Source organism: Oncorhynchus keta, unplaced genomic scaffold (assembly GCF_023373465.1).
Source record: "Oncorhynchus keta strain PuntledgeMale-10-30-2019 unplaced genomic scaffold, Oket_V2 Un_scaffold_18076_pilon_pilon, whole genome shotgun sequence".
In the NCBI taxonomy this organism is placed as follows: domain Eukaryota; kingdom Metazoa; phylum Chordata; class Actinopteri; order Salmoniformes; family Salmonidae; genus Oncorhynchus; species Oncorhynchus keta.
The window spans coordinates 118,677-139,093 of NW_026290833.1; the positions used below are offsets into that span (position 1 = coordinate 118,677).

Sequence of the window (20,417 nt, forward strand, 5' to 3'; positions counted from 1 at the left end):
ATTAGACCAGGGCTGATGTTTAGGCTACAGTGTGATTAGACCAGGGCTGATGTTAGACCAGGGCTGATGTTTAGGCTACAGTGTGGTTAGACCAAGGCTGATGTTAGACCAGGGCTGATGTTTAGGCTACAGTGTGATTAGACCAGGGCTGATGTTTAGGCTACAGTGAGATTAGACCAGGGCTGATGTTTAGGCTACAGTGTGGTTAGACCAGGGCTGATGTTAGACCAGGGCTGATGTTTAGGCTACAGTGTGGTTAGACCAAGGCTGGAATAAAAGCCTGCACACCCAGTAACTATCCTGGAGGATGGTTGACCACCCAGTAAAAGTTATTAATTGAATGAATTAGAGATCAAATGGATAAGGTTGGCTACTTCACAGCAAGGTTTCTAGACCAGGCTATACTAGGCTCTAATATTCATGTTTCAGAGAAGCTCTATGGGCAGCAACTTATTTGCCTCCTGGCAGATCTCCCTGCCTGGGGCATCGTCTCTTTGCCTGGCTTCCTGACAGATCTCCCTGTCTGGGGCATCGTCTCTTTTCCTGGTCACCTGACAGATCTCCCTGCCTGGGGCATCGTCTCTTTGCCTGGCTTCCTGACAGATCTCCCTGTCTGGGGCATCGTCTCTTTGCCTGGCCACCTGACAGATCTCCCTGCCTGGGGCATCGTCTCTTTGCCTGGCCTCCTGACAGATCTCCCTGCCTGGGGCATCGTCTCTCTGCCTGGCCATCTGACAGATCTCCCTGCCTGGGGCATAGTCTCTTTGCCTGGCCTCCTGACAGATCTCCCTGCCTGGGGCATCGTCTCTTTGCCTGGTCACCTGACAGATTTCCCTGTCTGGGGCATCGTCTCTTTGCCTGGCCATCTGACAGATCTTCCTTCCTGGGGCATCGTCTCTTTGCCTGGCCATCTGACAGATCTTCCTGCCTGGGGCATCGTCTCTTTGCCTGGCCACCTGACAGATCTCCCTGTCTGGGGCATCGTCTCTTTGCCTGGCCACCTGACAGATCTCCCTGTCTGGGGCATCGTCTCTTTGCCTGGCCTCCTGACAGATCTCCCTGCCTGGGGCATCGTCTCTTTGCCTGGCCTCCTGACAGATCTCCCTGCCTGGGGCATCGTCTCTTTTCCTGGCCTCCTGACAGATCTCCCTGTCTGGGGCATCGTCTCTTTGCCTGGCCTCCTGACAGATCTCCCTGCCTGGGGCATCGTCTCTTTGCCTGGCCTCCTGACAGATCTCCCTGCCTGGGGCATCGTCTCTCTGCCTGGCCATCTGACAGATCTCCCTGCCTGGGGCATCGTCTCTTTGCCTGGCCTCCTGACAGATCTCCCTGCCTGGGGCATCGTCTCTTTGCCTGGTCACCTGACAGATCACCCTGTCTGGGGCATCGTCTCTTTGCCTGGCCATCTGACAGATCTTCCTTCCTGGGGCATCGTCTCTTTGCCTGGCCATCTGACAGATCTTCCTGCCTGGGGCATCGTCTCTTTGCCTGGCCACCTGACAGATCTCCCTGTCTGGGGCATCGTCTCTTTGCCTGGCCACCTGACAGATCTCCCTGTCTGGGGCATCGTCTCTTTGCCTGGCCTCCTGACAGATCTCCCTGCCTGGGGCATCGTCTCTTTGCCTGGCCTCCTGACAGATCTCCCTGCCTGGGGCATCGTCTCTTTGCCTGGCCTCCTGACAGATCTCCCTGCCTGGGGCATCGTCTCTTTGCCTGGCCTCCTGACAGATCTCCCTGCCTGGGGCATCGTCTCTCTGCCTGGCCATCTGACAGATCTCCCTGCCTGGGGCATCGTCTCTTTGCCTGGCCTCCTGACAGATCTCCCTGCCTGGGGCATCGTCTCTTTGCCTGGTCACCTGACAGATTTCCCTGTCTGGGGCATCGTCTCTTTGCCTGGCCATCTGACAGATCTTCCTTCCTGGGGCATCGTCTCTTTGCCTGGCCATCTGACAGATCTTCCTGCCTGGGGCATCGTCTCTTTGCCTGGCCACCTGACAGATCTCCCTGCCTGGGGCATCGTCTCTTTGCCTGGCCACCTGACAGATCTCCCTGTCTGGGGCATCGTCTCTTTGCCTGGCCTCCTGACAGATCTCCCTGCCTGGGGCATCGTCTCTTTGCCTGGCCTCCTGACAGATCTCCCTGCCTGGGGCATCGTCTCTTTGCCTGGCCTCCTGACAGATCTCCCTGCCTGGGGCATCGTCTCTTTGCCTGGCCTCCTGACAGATCTCCCTGCCTGGGGCATCGTCTCTTTGCCTGGCCACCTGACAGATCTCCCTGCCTGGGGCATCGTCTCTTTGCCTGGCCTCCTGACAGATCTCCCTGCCTGGGGCATCGTCTCTTTGCCTGGCCACCTGACAGATCTCCCTGCCTGGGGCATCGTCTCTTTGCCTGGCCTCCTGACAGATCTCCCTGCCTGGGGCATCGTCTCTTTGCCTGGCCTCCTGACAGATCTCCCTGCCTGGGGCATCGTCTCTTTGCCTGGCCTCCTGACAGATCTCCCTGCCTGGGGCATCGTCTCTTTGCCTGGCCACCTGACAGATCTCCCTGTCTGGGGCATCGTCTCTTTGCCTGGCCACCTGACAGATCTCCCTGTCTGGGGCATCGTCTCTTTGCCTGGCCTCCTGACAGATCTCCCTGTCTGGGGCATCGTCTCTTTGCCTGGCCACCTGACAGATCTCCCTGCCTGGGGCATCGTCTCTTTGCCTGGCCACCTGACAGATCTCCCTGTCTGGGGCATCGTCTCTTTGCCTGGCCACCTGACAGATCTCCCTGCCTGGGGCATCGTCTCTTTGCCTGGCCACCTGACAGATCTCCCTGTCTGGGGCATCGTCTCTTTGCCTGGCCTCCTGACAGATCTCCCTGCCTGGGGCATCGTCTCTTTGCCTGGCCTCCTGACAGATCTCCCTGCCTGGGGCATCGTCTCTTTGCCTGGCCTCCTGACAGATCTCCCTGCCTGGGGCATCGTCTCTTTGCCTGGCCTCCTGACAGATCTCCCTGCCTGGGGCATCGTCTCTTTGCCTGGCCACCTGACAGATCTCCCTGCCTGGGGCATCGTCTCTCTGCCTGGCCACCTGACAGATCTCCCTGCCTGGGGCATCGTCTCTTTGCCTGGCCTCCTGACAGATCTCCCTGCCTGGGGCATCGTCTCTCTGCCTGGCCACCTGACAGATCTCCCTGCCTGGGGCATCGTCTCTTTGCCTGGCCACCTGACAGATCTCCCTGCCTGGGGCATCGTCTCTCTGCCTGGCCACCTGACAGATCTCCCTGCCTGGGGCATCGTCTCTTTGCCTGGCCACCTGACAGATCTCCCTGCCTGGGGCATCGTCTCTTTGCCTGGCCTCCTGACAGATCTCCCTGCCTGGGGCATCGTCTCTTTGCCTGGCCTCCTGACAGATCTCCCTGCCTGGGGCATCGTCTCTTTGCCTGGCCTCCTGACAGATCTCCCTGCCTGGGGCATCGTCTCTTTGCCTGGCCACCCATCTGCATCACTCCAGCCAGGAGAAAGGACTTCTAGGATGGCCATCTGACAGATCTCCCTGCCTGGGGCATCGTCTCTTTGCCTGGCCTCCTGACAGATCTCCCTGCCTGGGGCATCGTCTCTTTGCCTGGCCACCCATCTGCATCACTCCAGCCAGGAGAAAGGACTTCTAGGATGGCAGTCTGACAGATCTCCCTGCCTGGGGCATCGTCTCTCTGCCTGGCCATCTGACAGATCTCCCTGCCTGGGGCATCGTCTCTCTGCCTGGCCATCTGACAGATCTCCCTGCCTGGGGCATCGTCTCTCTGCCTGGCCACCTGACAGATCTCCCTGCCTGGGGCATCGTCTCTCTGCCTGGCCACCTGACAGATCTCCCTGCCTGGGGCATCGTCTCTCTGCCTGGCCACCTGACAGATCTCCCTGCCTGGGGCATCGTCTCTCTGCCTGGCCACCTGACAGATCTCCCTGCCTGGGGCATCGTCTCTCTGCCTGGCCATCTGACAGATCTCCCTGCCTGGGGCATCGTCTCTCTGCCTGGCCATCTGACAGATCTCCCTGCCTGGCCACCCATCTGCATCACTCCAGCCAGGAGAAAGGACTTCTAGGATGGCCATCTGACAGATCTCCCTGCCTGGTCACCCATCTGCATCACTCCAGCCAGGAGAAAGGACTTCTAGGATGGCCATCTGACAGATCTCGCTGCCTGGGGCATCGTCTCTTTGCCTGGCCACCCATCTGCATCACTCCAGCCAGGAGAAAGGACTTCTAGGATGGCAGTCTGACTGAATGGATGTATTAATAGATGGAGAAGGAGAATTACATTCAGAGTCTTCAGGAAAATCTGTTCTGTCAGTACAAGGCAATGGGCATGTGGTGTTATGCTGTGTCATACTTGCCGTTTTTTTCATCTCTGCTGGAAAACCAGGTGAAGGACGTGAGGAGAGAGCGAGATAGGGCATAAAAACACACACTGTTTGCATCCCAAATAGCCCCCTAATCCCTATTCAGAGCACCAGGGCTCAGGTCAAAAGTAGTGCACTTTATATAGGGAATAGTGTGCCATTTGAGATACATACTGTCTGAAGCTGAGCGGACAGTCTGACGGTCTAGACTCCACTCCAGACAGTCCTATGTGACAGCCCATCAGGAATGTTCCGTTTCAAACGGACAAATGACGCCTAACTAGACTTTTAAACCTGGAGAACTTTAGAATTAGCACTCTTGTAAAGAACATTCTTTATTAATGAAACATTCAGAGGCAGCAACATGGCATCCATCTATACGACCTAACTTTATCGTATGAAGTTGACCTAACTCTACAGTATGAAGTTGACCTAGCTCTATAGTATGAAGTTGACCTAGCTCTATAGTATGAAGTTGACCTAGCTCTATGGTATGAAGTTGACCTAACTCTACAGTATGAAGTTGACCTAACTCTACAGTATGAAGTTGACCTAACTCTATAGTATGAAGTTGACCTAACTCTATAGTATGAAGTTGACCTAACTCTACAGTATGAAGTTGACCTAACTCTATGGTATGAAGTTGACCTAACTCTACAGTATGAAGTTGACCTAACTCTATAGTATGAAGTTGACCTAACTCTATGGTATGAAGTTGACCTAGCTCTATGGTATGAAGTTGACCTAGCTCTATGGTATGAAGTTGACCTAACTCTATGGTATGAAGTTGACCTAGCTCTATGGTATGAAGTTGACCTAGCTCTATGGTATGAAGTTGACCTAACTCTATAGTATGAAGTTGACCTAGCTCTATAGTATGAAGTTGACCTAACTCTATGGTATGAAGTTGACCTAGCTCTATGGTATGAAGTTGACCTAACTCTATAGTATGAAGTTGACCTAGCTCTATAGTATGAAGTTGACCTAACTCTATGGTATGAAGTTGACCTAGCTCTACGGTATGAAGTTGACCTAGCTCTACGGTATGAAGTTGACCTAGCTCTATGGTATGAAGTTGACCTAGCTCTACGGTATGAAGTTGACCTAGCTCTACGGTATGAAGTTGACCTAGCTCTACGGTATGAAGTTGACCTAGCTCTACGGTATGAAGTTGACCTAACTCTACAGTATGAAGTTGACCTAGCTCTATAGTATGAAGTTGACCTAACTCTACAGTATGAAGTTGACCTAACTCTACAGTATGAAGTTGACCTAGCTCTATAGTATGAAGTTGACCTAGCTCTATAGTATGAAGTTGACCTAACTCTATGGTATGAAGTTGACCTAACTCTATGGTATGAAGTTGACCTAGCTCTACGGTATGAAGTTGACCTAGCTCTATGGTATGAAGTTGACCTAGCTCTACGGTATGAAGTTGACCTAGCTCTACGGTATGAAGTTGACCTAGCTCTATGGTATGAAGTTGACCTAGCTCTACGGTATGAAGTTGACCTAGCTCTATGGTATGAAGTTGACCTAACTCTATAGTATGAAGTTGACCTAGCTCTACGGTATGAAGTTGACCTAGCTCTATGAAGTTGACCTAGCTCTATGGTATGAAGTTGACCTAGCTCTACGGTATGAAGTTGACCTAGCTCTATGGTATGAAGTTGACCTAGCTCTACGGTATGAAGTTGACCTAGCTCTATGGTATGAAGTTGACCTAACTCTATAGTATGAAGTTGACCTAGCTCTATGGTATGAAGTTGACCTAGCTCTATGGTATGAAGTTGACCTAGCTCTATGGTATGAAGTTGACCTAGCTCTATGGTATGAAGTTGACCTAGCTCTACGGTATGAAGTTGACCTAGCTCTACGGTATGAAGTTGACCTAGCTCTATAGTATGAAGTTGACCTAGCTCTACGGTATGAAGTTGACCTAGCTCTATGGTATGAAGTTGACCTAGCTCTATGGTATGAAGTTGACCTAACTCTATGGTATGAAGTTGACCTAGCTCTACGGTATGAAGTTGACCTAGCTCTATGGTATGAAGTTGACCTAGCTCTATGGTATGAAGTTGACCTAGCTCTACGGTATGAAGTTGACCTAGCTCTGAAGTTGACCTAGTATGAAGTTGACCTAGCTCTATGGTATGAAGTTGACCTAGCTCTATGGTATGAAGTTGACCTAGCTCTATGGTATGAAGTTGACCTAGCTCTATGGTATGAAGTTGACCTAGCTCTATGGTATGAAGTTGACCTAGCTCTACGGTATGAAGTTGACCTAGCTCTACGGTATGAAGTTGACCTAGCTCTACGGTATGAAGTTGACCTAGCTCTATGGTATGAAGTTGACCTAGCTCTATGGTATGAAGTTGACCTAGCTCTATGGTATGAAGTTGACCTAGCTCTATGGTATGAAGTTGACCTAGCTCTATGGTATGAAGTTGACCTAGCTCTATGGTATGAAGTTGACCTAGCTCTGTAGTATGAAGTTGACCTAGCTCTGTGGTATGAAGTTGACCTAGCTCTGTGGTATGAAGTTGACCTAGCTCTGTGGTATGAAGTTGACCTAGCTCTGTGGTATGAAGTTGACCTAGCGCTATAGTATGACGTTGACAGAAATGACCTGGCCGTAGCCATCCTGATTTATCTTTGAGAGAGGCCAGTTGTATTCTCTCTGACACAACACCATCACACAACAGTAGAGAGATCACAGCACCTCGAGACGGCCAGAGACTCCCTGCAGCTCTCTCTCTGGTTCTTCATGCTTCACATGTGAGGTGTCAGCTAAGGTGAGGTGTACTTTAGGAACAGAACTTCCCGTTGTTTTAGAAACTAGAAATAGTCTGCTTGAATAAGGCAGCATTCAGAGAGCGTCTGCTCTCTCCCCCTCAAGGTTAGGGACCGAGCATCATAAGGGAAGCATGTGATCGATTCATGAGATTGTATGAAACCAACGAACGGATGGTATCCGTCCCTCCAAAACAAGAAACGCAAATCACCAGAAAGTGTTTACTTTGTAGCCAGACTGTTCTTTGTCAGAAGCTCGCAGGAATTGTGCTTCTTCTGCCTCTGAACTATAGAAGTAGAAGTGGTAGAATGGACGTAGATCTACAGTACCCAGTCAGACGGGTCATGTCCGATTCTGCTACTCCTTTCCAATAGTCATATTTCTATGGCTCTGCCTCGCTGAGCCGACAGACACCCTGGTGTGCATCCCAAATCGCACTCCCTATTCCCTACATAGCACACTACCCCTATGGGCCCTGGTCAGAAGTAGTGCACCGTATAGAGAATAGCAGGGTACCATTTGGGCCTGGTGACCTTCAACTCTGACGGGGACAGACAGCGGTGTTCCTAGCTCTCTGTTTGGACTATAACACTTCACTGGAACAGCAGAAATACTGGAAAGGGCCGTTATTCAGTCACCATCGCTATGAGACAGTACAATGCGGTCATAACGTGCTTATGACCCATTATAACCACTTCATAATGCTTTATTTATTAATGAAGAAGCTGAACAGAGATGAGTGGTTCAGCATTTAAGCCTTTGTCATTGTACATTACCTGCCTCCCAAATGGCTTCCCGGTTCCCTACATAGTGCAATACTTTTGACCAGGGCCCATGGGGAATATGATGCCATTTGGGACAGTGACATGGGACAGTGACAACTCATTCCATGGAGAGCCTAGTGTCTGGAAGTTTGTTTGTTTTTTCCTTCTCTCTTTTCAATCAAGACCTAGACAACCAGGTGAGGGGAGTTCCTTACTAATTAGTGACCTTAATTCATCAATCAAGACCTAGACAACCAGGTGAGGGGAGTTCCTTACTAATTAGTGACCTTAATTCCTCAATCAAGACCTAGACAACCAGGTGAGGGGAGTTCCTTACTAATTAGTGACCTTAATTCATCAATCAAGACCTAGACAACCAGGTGAGGGGAGTTCCTTACTAATTAGTGACCTTAATTCCTCAATCAAGACTTAGACAACCAGGTGAGGGGAGTTCCTTACTAATTAGTGACCTTAATTCATCAATCAAGACTTAGACAACCAGGTGAGGGGAGTTCCTTACTAATTAGTGACCTTAATTCCTCAATCAAGACTTAGACAACCAGGTGAGGGGAGTTCCTTACTAATTAGTGACCTTAATTCCTCAATCAAGACTTAGACAACCAGGTGAGGGGAGTTCCTTACTATTTAGTGACCTTAATTCCTCAATCAAGACTTAGACAACCAGGTGAGGGGAGTTCCTTACTAATTAGTGACCTTAATTCCTCAATCAAGACTTAGACAACCAGGTGAGGGGAGTTCCTTACTAATTAGTGACCTTAATTCATCAATCAAGACTTAGACAACCAGGTGAGGGGAGTTCCTTACTAATTAGTGACCTTAATTCATCAATCAAGACCTAGACAACCAGGTGAGGGGAGTTCCTTACTAATTAGTGACCTTAATTCATCAATCAAGACCTAGACAACCAGGTGAGGGGAGTTCCTTACTAATTAGTGACCTTAATTCATCAATCAAGACCTAGACAACCAGGTGAGGGGAGTTCCTTACTAATTAGTGACCTTAATTCCTCAATCAAGACCTAGACAACCAGGTGAGGGGAGTTCCTTACTAATTAGTGACCTTAATTCCTCAATCAAGACTTAGACAACCAGGTGAGGGGAGTTCCTTACTAATTAGTGACCTTAATTCCTCAATCAAGACCTAGACAACCAGGTGAGGGGAGTTCCTTACTATTTAGTGACCTTAATTCCTCAATCAAGACTTAGACAACCAGGTGAGGGGAGTTCCTTACTAATTAGTGACCTTAATTCATCAATCAAGACTTAGACACTTAGACAACCAGGTGAGGGGAGTTCCTTACTAATTAGTGACCTTAATTCCTCAATCAAGACCTAGACAACCAGGTGAGGGGAGTTCCTTACTAATTAGTGACCTTAATTCCTCAATCAAGACTTAGACAACCAGGTGAGGGGAGTTCCTTACTAATTAGTGACCTTAATTCATCAATCAAGACCTAGACAACCAGGTGAGGGGAGTTCCTTACTAATTAGTGACCTTAATTCATCAATCCAGTACAAGGGAGGAGAGAACCCACAGACACTCTGTCCTCTGTGGGTTTGACACCTGTGATGTGTATGCACCTGGTCGGTGTCAAAGACCATGGCGGCTTCAGCTCGACTATCCTCCTTGTGTGAGTCTGCTGACTGAAGGGACTCTCTCTCTGTCTCTCTCTCTCTCTCTCTCTCTCTCTCTCCGTGGCCTTGCTGTCTTCATTGTTATAAGCCAAGGTTCATCTAATCCCTCGCTGCCTCAGAGTAATGGATCAACCAACACTTTCTCTGGTCATTTCACCTTTTATTTAATTTCACTTTCTCTGGTCATGCAGGTGTATGCTATAGAAAACACACACACACACACACACACACACACACACACAGACAGGGAGCACACACAGGGACACACACAGGGAGCAGACACACAGATAGACACACACATTGAGTTGATAGACAACACACACACACACACACACAGGGACACACACACAGGGGACACACACAGATAGACAGGCTAATTGAGTTGATCACACACACACACACACACACACACACACACACACTGCCTTTGTAACTGCTCTTCTCTTTGCACAGGGTAAGCAAGAAGGTAGAGAGAGGGAGTCCTCTACATGCACATCCTGCCACTTGGCTCATGGTGTTCCAGTCTGTAGTTCAGCCCTGTGCTGTAACATCTCATGTGTCCTCTACAGCCCCTGACTGCCCACTGAAACACTTTGTCCCTTTTCATGCTTCCATCTGCCCCAGTTCCTGTAGAACGACAAGCCTCAGTTCCCGTAGAACGACAAGCCTCAGTTCCCGTAGAACGACACGCCTCAGTTCCCGTAGAACGACACGCCTCAGTTCCCGTAGAACGACACGCCTCAGTTCCCGTAGAACGACAAGCCTCAGTTCCCGTAGAACGACAAGCCTCAGTTCCCGTAGAACGACACGCCCCAGTTCCCGTGGAACGACACGCCCCAGTTCCCGTGGAACGACACGCCCCAGTTCCCGTGGAACGACACGCCCCAGTTCCCGTGGAACGGCACGCCCCCCGTGGAACGGCACGCCCCAGTTCCCGTGGAACGGCACGCCCCAGTTCCCATACATTCGAAACACACCTGGGTTGTGTTCAGTTAGAATAAACTGGTGAAAAGCCTGATTGGTGGAGTGCTGCAGAGATTGTCCTTCTGGAAGGTTCTCCTATCTCCACAGAGGAACTCTAGAGCTCTGTCAGAGTGACCATCAAGTTCTTGGTCACCAAGGCCCATCTCCCCCGATTGCTCAGTTTGGCTGGGCAGCCAACTCTAGGAAGAGTCTTGGTGGTTCCAAACTTTTCCATTCATGAATGATGGAGGCCACTGTGTTCTTGGGGACCTTCAATGTTGCAGAAATGTTTTGGTACCCTTCCCCAGATCTCTGCCTTCGACACAATTCCTTCTCGCAACTCTATGGGACAACGCCTTCAAATTGGTTTTTGCTCTGACATGTGTCGTGGAAGATTCAGAATTTGTTGGTAACATATGTAAGATGTTTTATATTCATCATATGTTTGTAAGTTACTTCTCATCAGAATGGTATTTTTGTATAATACTGTGGCGGGGTTGCAGTTATCTGTTCTATGTCAAGACTAAGTTGCATGGGCCGCAGAGAGGGGAGAGTTCAAAGTGTCATCATGTGTAAACATATCTTTTACTCTCTACCTTTTTCTAGTGGGGAAAGGAGGGTGGCAGTGTCTGGAATCATTCTCATGCTCCCTTTTATCTTAACCTATAGCCTCACTCTCCTCTCCGTGAGCTTGTCCAGGATTGGTTGTATTTAGAATTGGTTTTATCTAAATGACAATTTGATATATGCCTGTTGATAGGGAGGATTGGTTTATGGTTCTGGGGTTTGAGTAAGGAGACAAAGCTGAACGATTTATTATGTCTATGCTGTCTGACTATGTGTGTTCTTTGCTATTAAAGGATCTGTTGCATTGTAAGAGAGACTGAATTTACCTGAGAGTCACAGGATTGTGATAGAGCTCATATAATTAAAGATGGACTTTGATAACTAACTCTGACTTGTGTGTGTGGTTTGCTCCCATTATTTGGTAAATAGAGGAAATTTCCACGACACATGCACTGTCAACTGTGGGACCTGGTTAAATAAAGGTTAAAAAACATTTATTTTTTTTAAAATGCCTTTCCAAATGGTTTTAAAAAAAATAAATGTTTTTTAACCTTTATTTAACCAGGCAAGTCAGTTAAGAACATATTCTTACTTTCAATGACGGCCTGGGAACAGTGGGTTCCTGTTCAGGGGCAGAACGACAGATTTGTACCTTGTCAGCTCGGGGGTTTGAACCCGCAACCTTCCGGTTACTAGTCCAACGCTCTAACCACTAGGCTACGCTGCCGCCCCATGTCCAATCAATTGAATTTACCACAGGTGGATTCCAATCAAGTTGTAGAAACATCTCAAGCATGCTCAATGGAAACAGGAAGCAGCAGAGCTCAATCACAAGCCTCATAACAAAGGGGATGAACACTTATGTGTAAATAAGGTATTTCTGGTTTTTACATTTTTAATAAATTCGCCACAATTTCTAAAGTCCTATTTTTTGCTTTGTCATTATGAGGTATGGTGTGTGTAGATTGAGTTGTTTATGTAGTTTTTTATCCATTTTAGAATAAGGCTGTAACGTGACAAAATGTTGAAAAATGGAAAGGGTCTTCGTGCTTTCTGAATGCACCATATCTCTGTCCTCTCTGACATCTCTCTGTCCCTGATTGGAGGGGAATGTTTCTGTCCTCTCTGACATCTCTCTGTCCCTGATTGGAGGGGGAGGTTTCTTTCCTCTCTGACATCTCTCTGTCCCTGATTGTAGGGGGATGTTTCTTTCCTCTCTGGCATCTCTCTGTCCCTGGTTGGAGGGGGATGTTTCTGTCCTCTCTGGCATCTCTCTGTCCCTGATTGTAGGGGGAGGTTTCTTTCCTCTCTGGCATCTCTCTGTCCCTGATTGGATTGGGGGGATGTTTCTTTCCTCTCTGGCATCTCTCTGTCCCTGATTGGAGGGGATGTTTCTGTCCCTCTCTGACATCTCTCTGTCCCTGATTGGAGGGGATGTTTCTTTCCTCTCTGGCATCTCTCTGTCCCTGATTGGAGGGGGATGTTTCTTTCCTCTCTGGCATCTCTCTGTCCCTGATTGGAGGGGGATGTTTCTTTCCTCTCTGGCATCTCTCTGTCCCTGATTGGAGGGGGGTCCTCTCTGTTTCTTTCCTCTCTGGCATCTCTCTGTCCCTGATTGGATCTCTCTGGGGGATGTTTCTTTCCTCTCTGACATCTCTCTGTCCCTGATTGGAGGGGGATGTTTCTTTCCTCTCTGGCATCTCTCTGTCCCTGATTGGAGGGGGATGTTTCTTTCCTCTCTGACATCTCTCTGTCCCTGATTGGAGGGGGATGTTTCTTTCCTCTCTGGCATCTCTCTGTCCCTGATTGGAGGGGGATGTTTCTTTCCTCTCTGGCATCTCTCTGTCCCTGATTGGAGGGGGATGTTTCTTTCCTCTCTGACATCTCTCTGTCCCTGATTGGAGGGGGATGTTTCTTTCCTCTCTGGCATCTCTCTGTCCCTGATTGGAGGGGGATGTTTCTTTCCTCTCTGGCATCTCTCTGTCCCTGATTGGAGGGGGATGTCCTCTGGCATCTCTCTGTCCCTGATTGGAGGGGGATGTCTCTTTTCTGTTCCTCTCTCATCTCTCTGTCCCTGATTGAGGATGTTTCTTTCCTCTCTGACATCTCTCTGTCCCTGGTTGGAGGTTTCTTTCCCTCTGACATCTCTCTGTCCCTGATTGGAGGGGGATGTTTCTTTCCTCTCTGACATCTCTCTGTCCCTGGTTGGAGTGTTTCTTTCCTCCTCATCTCTCTGTCCCTGATTGGAGGGGGCTGTTTCTTTCCTCTCTGGCATCTCTCTGTCCCTGGTTGGAGGGGGATGTTAGTGACGTTTCACGAACCAGGGCAGGGCAAGTTATTTTATCTACACCCTAAAAAAAAAAAGTATAATTAGGAAGTGTTTTAACCTTCAACCTCAATTATCATATACTGTGAACAGTTTTGTCTTTCCTTTTGTCACAGTGATATTCTGTAACCTCATTTCTCCCCTGCAGTGCTAACCTCAACCCTCCCATGCAGTGCTAACTTCAACCCTCCCCTGCAGTGCTAACTTCAACCCTCCCCTGCAGTGCTAACTTCAACCCTCCCCTGCAGTGCTAACTTCAACCCTCCCCTGCAGTGCTAACTTCAACCCTCCCCTGCAGTGCTAACTTCAACCCTCCCCTGCAGTGCTAACTTCAACCCTCCCCTGCAGTGCTAACTTCAACCCTCCCCTGCAGTGCTAACTTCAACCCTCCCCTGCAGTGCTAACTTCAACCCTCCCCTGCAGTGCTAACTTCAACCCTCCCCTGCAGTGCTAACTTCAACCCTCCCCTGCAGTGCTAACTTCGACCCTCCCCTGCAGTGCTAACTTCGACCCTCCCCTGCAGTGCTAACTTCGACCCTCCCCTGCAGTGCTAACTTCGACCCTCCCCTGCAGTGCTAACTTCGACCCTCCCCTGCAGTGCTAACTTCGACCCTCCCCTGCAGTGCTAATCGACCCTTGAACCCTAACTTCGACCCCCCTGCAGTGCTTAGTCACCCTCCCCTGCAGTGCTAACTTCGACCCTCCCCTGCAGTGCTAACTTCGACCCTCCCCTGCAGTGCTAACTTCGACCCTCCCCTGCAGTGCTAACTTCGACCCTCCCCTGCAGTGCTAACTTCGACCCTCCCCTGCAGTGCTAACCGGGTTGTTTTTTTCTGAGAGGATTCCTTCTGGGGTTATAGGTCAATGACGTGAATGGGTGTGTAGTGTACCAACTTCAGGATTTCCTATAGGCCTAGTGGAGTACCCTGATCCACCTAGTCCCCATGTGTGTGTGTGTGTGTCTGGCAGCTATTTTAGATGTAATCTTGAAATATATTTTAGTCTTAGTCACATTTTTGTAATTTCATCCTTTGTTAGTTTTAGTTGTCATTGGATAAACTCTGGACAGTGTTAGTTCAGTCTCATTTTAGTCACATTGCAGTCGGTGTGTTGTTTTTTTTCTTCATTAAATAATTCATATTTACCTCTTACTTGCATCATGTGCATATTCAGATAGCCTTATCCACCTAGTCCTACTACTATCTTAATTACCATAGACATACATTGTGTGAATTTCTCCCCATCATAACAGGGTGATTGAAAAGGGGAGAATATGACCAATGCCAATCCCAGAAACCATATAGGACATACATTGTGTGAATTTCTCCCCATCATAACCGGCAGGGTGATTTCCTTGAAAAGGGGAGAATATGAGCTTTTCAACAATGCCAGAAGTATTACTGTACTCTGAATATTTAGGAGTATTACTGCACTCTGAATATTTAGGAGTATTACTGCACTCTGAATATTGAGGAGTATTACTGTACTCTGAATATTGAGGAGTATTACTGCACTCTGAATATTGAGGAGTATTACTGCACTCTGAATATTGAGGAGTATTACTGCACTCTGAATATTGAGGAGTATTACTGCACTCTGAATATTGAGGAGTATTACTGCACTCTGAATATTGAGGAGTATTACTGCACTCTGAATATTGAGGAGTATTACTGCACTCTGAATATTTAGGAGTATTACTGCACTCTGAATATTGAGGAGTATTACTGCACTCTGAATATTGAGGAGTATTACTGCACTCTGAATATTGAGGAGTATTACTGCACTCTGAATATTGAGGAGTATTACTGCACTCTGAATATTGAGGAGTATTACTGCACTCTGAATAGTGAGGAGTATTACTGCACTCTGAATAGTGAGGAGTATTACTGCACTGTGAATATTGAGGAGTATTACTGCACTGTGAATATTGTGGAGTATTACTGCACTGTGAATATTGAGGAGTATTACTGCACTGTGAATATTTGCACAGGAGTATTACTGCACTGTGAATATTGAGGAGTATTACTGCACTGTGAATATTGAGGAGTATTACTGCACTGTGAATATTGAGGAGTATTACTGCACTGTGAATATTGAGGAGTATTACTGCACTGTGAATATTGAGGAGTATTACTGCACTGTGAATATTGAGGAGTATTACTGCACTGTGAATATTGAGGAGTATTACTGCACTCTGAATATTGAGGAGTATTACTGCACTGTGAATATTGAGGAGTATTACTGCACTCTGAATATTGAGGAGTATTACTGCACTCTGAATATTGAGGAGTGTTGCTGCACTATTTTGTTTTTCCAATCTGGGGAAATAAACAACTACAAAATTGCTATTGCCAACCGCTAGAGTGGCAACACAGATGAACAATAGCCCACATGGTAGCATAGAGGTTCTGGTGTGATCAGAACAGAAATGGCCAATAGGAAAGCATGATCAAAGACATTATTGTTTCCAATTGAAGAGTCCTGGCTGTGAATCAGTTCAAAAGAGAGAGACCGAGACGAGTGATTGAAGTGACCGGGGTGTGTGTGTGTGTGTGTGTGTGTGTGTGTGTGTGTGTGTGTGTGTGTGTGTGTGTGTGTGAGCCAGATCAATTCAATTAGCCCACGCAACAAAGACGTTATTGGCCAATGAGAGGATTGTGTTCTACTGTGTATTCTGCAAAGGGATGCACTCTTCTGATTGGACAAAACAGCTGAAAAAAGGAGCTTCATGTCAAATTTGTATTGTCCATTAGTCTAACGTGGAATTCTCGTCTTGTTACATTTTCCTCCACTTTTTCAAGTCGTCTCGTTATCGTCATTAGTTTTCATCAGGAAAAATAGGTCGTTGGTGACTATTTTTCGTCAGTTATTTTTGACTAAATGAACGTGTGTTTTTATGTTGGCCTACCTCTCTGATCCCTCATGCTCCAGTGACATCACAGCTCCAGTAATAACTGATAACTAAATACAGATTTAGATTTTTTTTTAAATGTAGAGCAGCTAGAGGGGGTTTCACCATCAGAGCAGCTGGAGGAGGAAGGCTAGAGGGGGTTTCACCATCAGAGCAGCTGGAGGAGGAAGGCTAGAGGGGGTTTCACCATCAGAGCAGCTGGAGGGGGAAGACTAGAGGGGGTTTCACCATCAGAGCAGCTGGAGGGGGAAGACTAGAGGGGGTTTCACCATCAGAGCAGCTGGAGGGGGAAGGCTAGAGGGGGTTTCACCATCAGAGCAGCTGGAGGGGGAAGACTAGAGGGGGTTTCACCATCAGAGCAGCTGGAGGGGGAAGACTTGAGGGGGTTTCACCATCAGAGCAGCTGGAGGGGGAAGACTAGAGGGGGTTTCACCATCAGAGCAGCTGTAGGGGGAAGACTAGAGGGGGTTTCTTATTGTTGTTGCTTTGTCCAAAAGGAACTTACTAGTACGCATTTTATTGGCCCGTGTATACCATGTGTATCCTGTACAGTACGACTGTAAAGCTTGACACAAACAATTGAAACACACACACACATTCCTAACTAATACACACCTATATGTACACACAGACACATTCCTAACTAATACACACCTATACACACACACATTCTTAACTAATACACACCTATATGTACACACACTAGCTACCATAGTTCCTGTTCCCAACAGCCTTGCTACCTAGTCTAGTCAGAGGTAGGGCAGGGAGGTTTTCCTGACCATGTGGCCTGACAGTAGGAATCATTCTGTTCCTAGTCAGATATGATGGTGTGGTAAAACTCTGGCCTGAGTCAGATATCATGATGGTGTGGTAAAACTCTGGCCCTAGTCAGCTATGTTGATGGTGGTAAAACTCTGGCCTAGTCAGATATCATGATGGTGTGGTAAAACTCTGGCCTTAGTCAGATATCATGATGGTGTGGTAAAACTCTGGCCTTAGTCAGATATCATGATGGTGTGGTAAAACTCTGGCCTGAGTCAGATATCATGATGGTGTGGTAAAACTCTGGCCCTAGTCAGCTATGTTGATGGTGGTAAAACTCTGGCCCTGGTCAGATATGTTGATGGTGGTAAAACTCTGGCCCTAGTCAGCTATGTTGATGGTGGTAAAACTCTGGCCCTGGTCAGATATGTTGATGGTGGTAAAACTCTGGCCCTAGTCAGCTATGTTGATGGTGGTAAAACTCTGGCCCTGGTCAGCTATGTTGATGGTGGTGGTAATGTTGATCTGGTAAAACTCCTGGTCAGCTATGTTGATGGTGGTAAAACTCTGGTCCTGGTCAGCTATGTTGATGGTGGTAAAACTCTGGCCCTAGTCAGCTATGTTGATGGTGGTAAAACTCTGGCCCTAGTCAGCTATGTTGATGGTGGTAAAACTCTGGCCCTGGTCAGCTATGTTGATGGTGGTAAAACTCTGGCCCTAGTCAGCTATGTTGATGGTGGTAAAACTCTGGCCCTAGTCAGCTATGTTGATGGTGGTAAAACTCTGGCCCTAGTCAGCTATGTTGATGGTGGTAAAACTCTGGCCCTAGTCAGCTATGTTGATGGTGGTAAAACTCTGGCCCTAGTCAGCTATGTTGATGGTGGTAAAACTCTGGCCCTAGTCAGCTATGTTGATGGTGGTAAAACTCTGGCCCTAGTCAGCTATGTTGATGGTGGTAAAACTCTGGCCCTGGTCAGCTATGTTGATGGTGGTAAAACTCTGGCCCTGGTCAGCTATGTTGATGGTGGTAAAACTCTGGCCCTAGTCAGCTATGTTGATGGTGGTAAAACTCTGGCCCTAGTCAGCTATGTTGATGGTGGTAAAACTCTGGCCCTAGTCAGCTATGTTGATGGTGGTAAAACTCTGGCCCTAGTCAGCTATGTTGATGGTGGTAAAACTCTGGCCCTAGTCAGCTATGTTGATGGTGGTAAAACTCTGGCCCTAGTCAGCTATGTTGATGGTGGTAACTCTGGCCTTAGTCAGCTATGTTGATGGTGTGGTAAAACTGGTGCAAGTAAGCTATAGACATGGTGTTTTAAAACCTAGTCTACAATTAGGGACCAGAGTTTTCCCTGGTCCTTTCACTGGGTGAGGAGGAAGAACCCATGACCTGAATCAGAATAACTCCATGTGGAGACTCCTCTAGTCACTACCCTGATGGTGGTAAAAACTGGCCCCATATGGCTACCTCTAGACTGACCCTGGTGGGGGGGTAAAACTCCATCATGGAGACACCTCTAGACTGACCCTGGGGTCAGTCATGTTAACTCCATATGGAGACACCTCTAGACTGACCCTGGGGGTCATAATAACTCCATATGGAGACCCTCTAGACTAAACCCTGGGGGTCATAATAACTCCATATGGAGACCCCCTAGACTGACCCTGGGTGGGGGTCATAATAATTCCATGTGGAGACCCTCTAGACTGACCCAGGGGGGGTCATAATAACTCCATATGTTGACCCTCTAGACTGACCCTGGGGGGGTCATAATAACTCCATATGGAGACCTCTAGACTGACCCTGGGGGGTCATAATAACTCCATGTGGAGACCCCTCTAGACTGACCCTGGGGGGGGGTCATAATAACTCCATGTGGAGACTCCTCTAGACTGACCCTGGGGGGGGTCATAATAACTCCATATGGAGACCCCTCTAGACTGACCCTGGGGGGTCATAATAACTCCATATGGAGACCCTCTAGACTGACCCTGGGGGGTATATCATAATAACTCCATATGGAGACTCCTCCAGACTGACCCTGGGGGGTCATAATAACTCCATATGGAGACCCCTCTAGACTGACCCTGGGGGGGATCATAATAACTCCATGTGGAGACTCCTCTAGACTGACCCTGGGGGGGTATCATATTAACTTCATATGGAGACCCCTCTAGACTGACCCTGGGGGGGGGTCATAATAACTCCATGTGGAGACTCCTCTAGACTGACCCTGGGGGGGGGTGTATCATAATAACTCCATATGGAGACTCCTCTAGACTGACCCTGGGGGGGTATCATATTAACTTCATATGGAGACCCCTCTAGACTGACCCTGGGGGGGGGGTCATAATAACTCCATATGGAAACCCCTCTAGACTGACCCTGGGGGGTCATAATAACTCCATGTGGAGACTCCTCTAGACTGACCCTGGGGGGGGGGTCATAATAACTCCATATGGAGACTCCTCTAGACTGACCCTGGGGGGGGTCATAATAACTCTATGTGGAAACACCTCTAGACTGACCCTGGAGTCGCGTGTTAGAAGGATCTAGCTGCAGCTATTAGCATATTGCTAATACTAATCCATTCCTCATCGGGGTAGGGCAGAGGGACAGTAAGAACCTAGTGTTAACTAGCGGGTGGCGAAGGTTTGGTTCAGCGCGGAACCTAAGTCTCTAATGTACTGTAGGTAGTCTAGTCAATTCTTACTGAGACCACATTGTCTCAATGCATAGCTGCTGCTTGTCCATGTTTATGTGTTGTGGCTGCATCAATAGTGATGCGTCTTCATGGTCTGAAGACGAGGAGGAGGAGGAGGAGGAGGAGGAGGAGGAGGAGGAGGAGGTGGAGGAGAAGGAGGAGCAGCGAGTGGATGGAGGAGGACGATTGTTCTCTGGTAAGATAAGGACTGCATGCCAATTCTCCCCCCTCTTCCAGAAGTGTGCACTCGTACACTCCCCATCATGGATTTAGCAATGGTGGAAATCCCTCTAGCCACTGCTTAGGGCCTACATCAATCCAATGCTTTTAAGTCTATGCACACTTTGGAAGAAGGATGGATAATTGGGACACAGCCCCAGATGTAGATCAGTAGTTATCTGGGCCTGGCTGGTGGCCGTAGTCCTAATAGTATTATATAATTCAAACTCCTTTTCCCAGGCTCCTTCTGCTTAGTAATCTTTGACCTGGCCTGACATAGTCAGGGTGAAGGTGGGACCAGGAAAGGAAACAATGTCTATATCAGAATCGGGACGTATCCCTTTCTCTCCCCTGAGCTATATAGTGAGAGA

General features: G+C 48.2%; 1 protein-coding gene across 1 annotated transcript; it reads right to left on the reverse strand.

Moving 5' to 3' along the window:
• Positions 1-425: 425 nt before the first annotated feature.
• Positions 426-4,092, reverse strand: LOC127927840 (uncharacterized). Its single transcript, XM_052514551.1, has 4 exons — positions 3,614-4,092; positions 3,297-3,480; positions 2,704-3,251; positions 426-564 (listed from the first exon to the last, which is right to left on the reverse strand). Exons 1-4 carry the CDS (start codon positions 4,090-4,092, stop codon positions 426-428), a joined length of 1,350 nt encoding a protein of 449 aa, XP_052370511.1.
• Between the last annotated feature and the right edge of the window lie 16,325 nt (positions 4,093-20,417).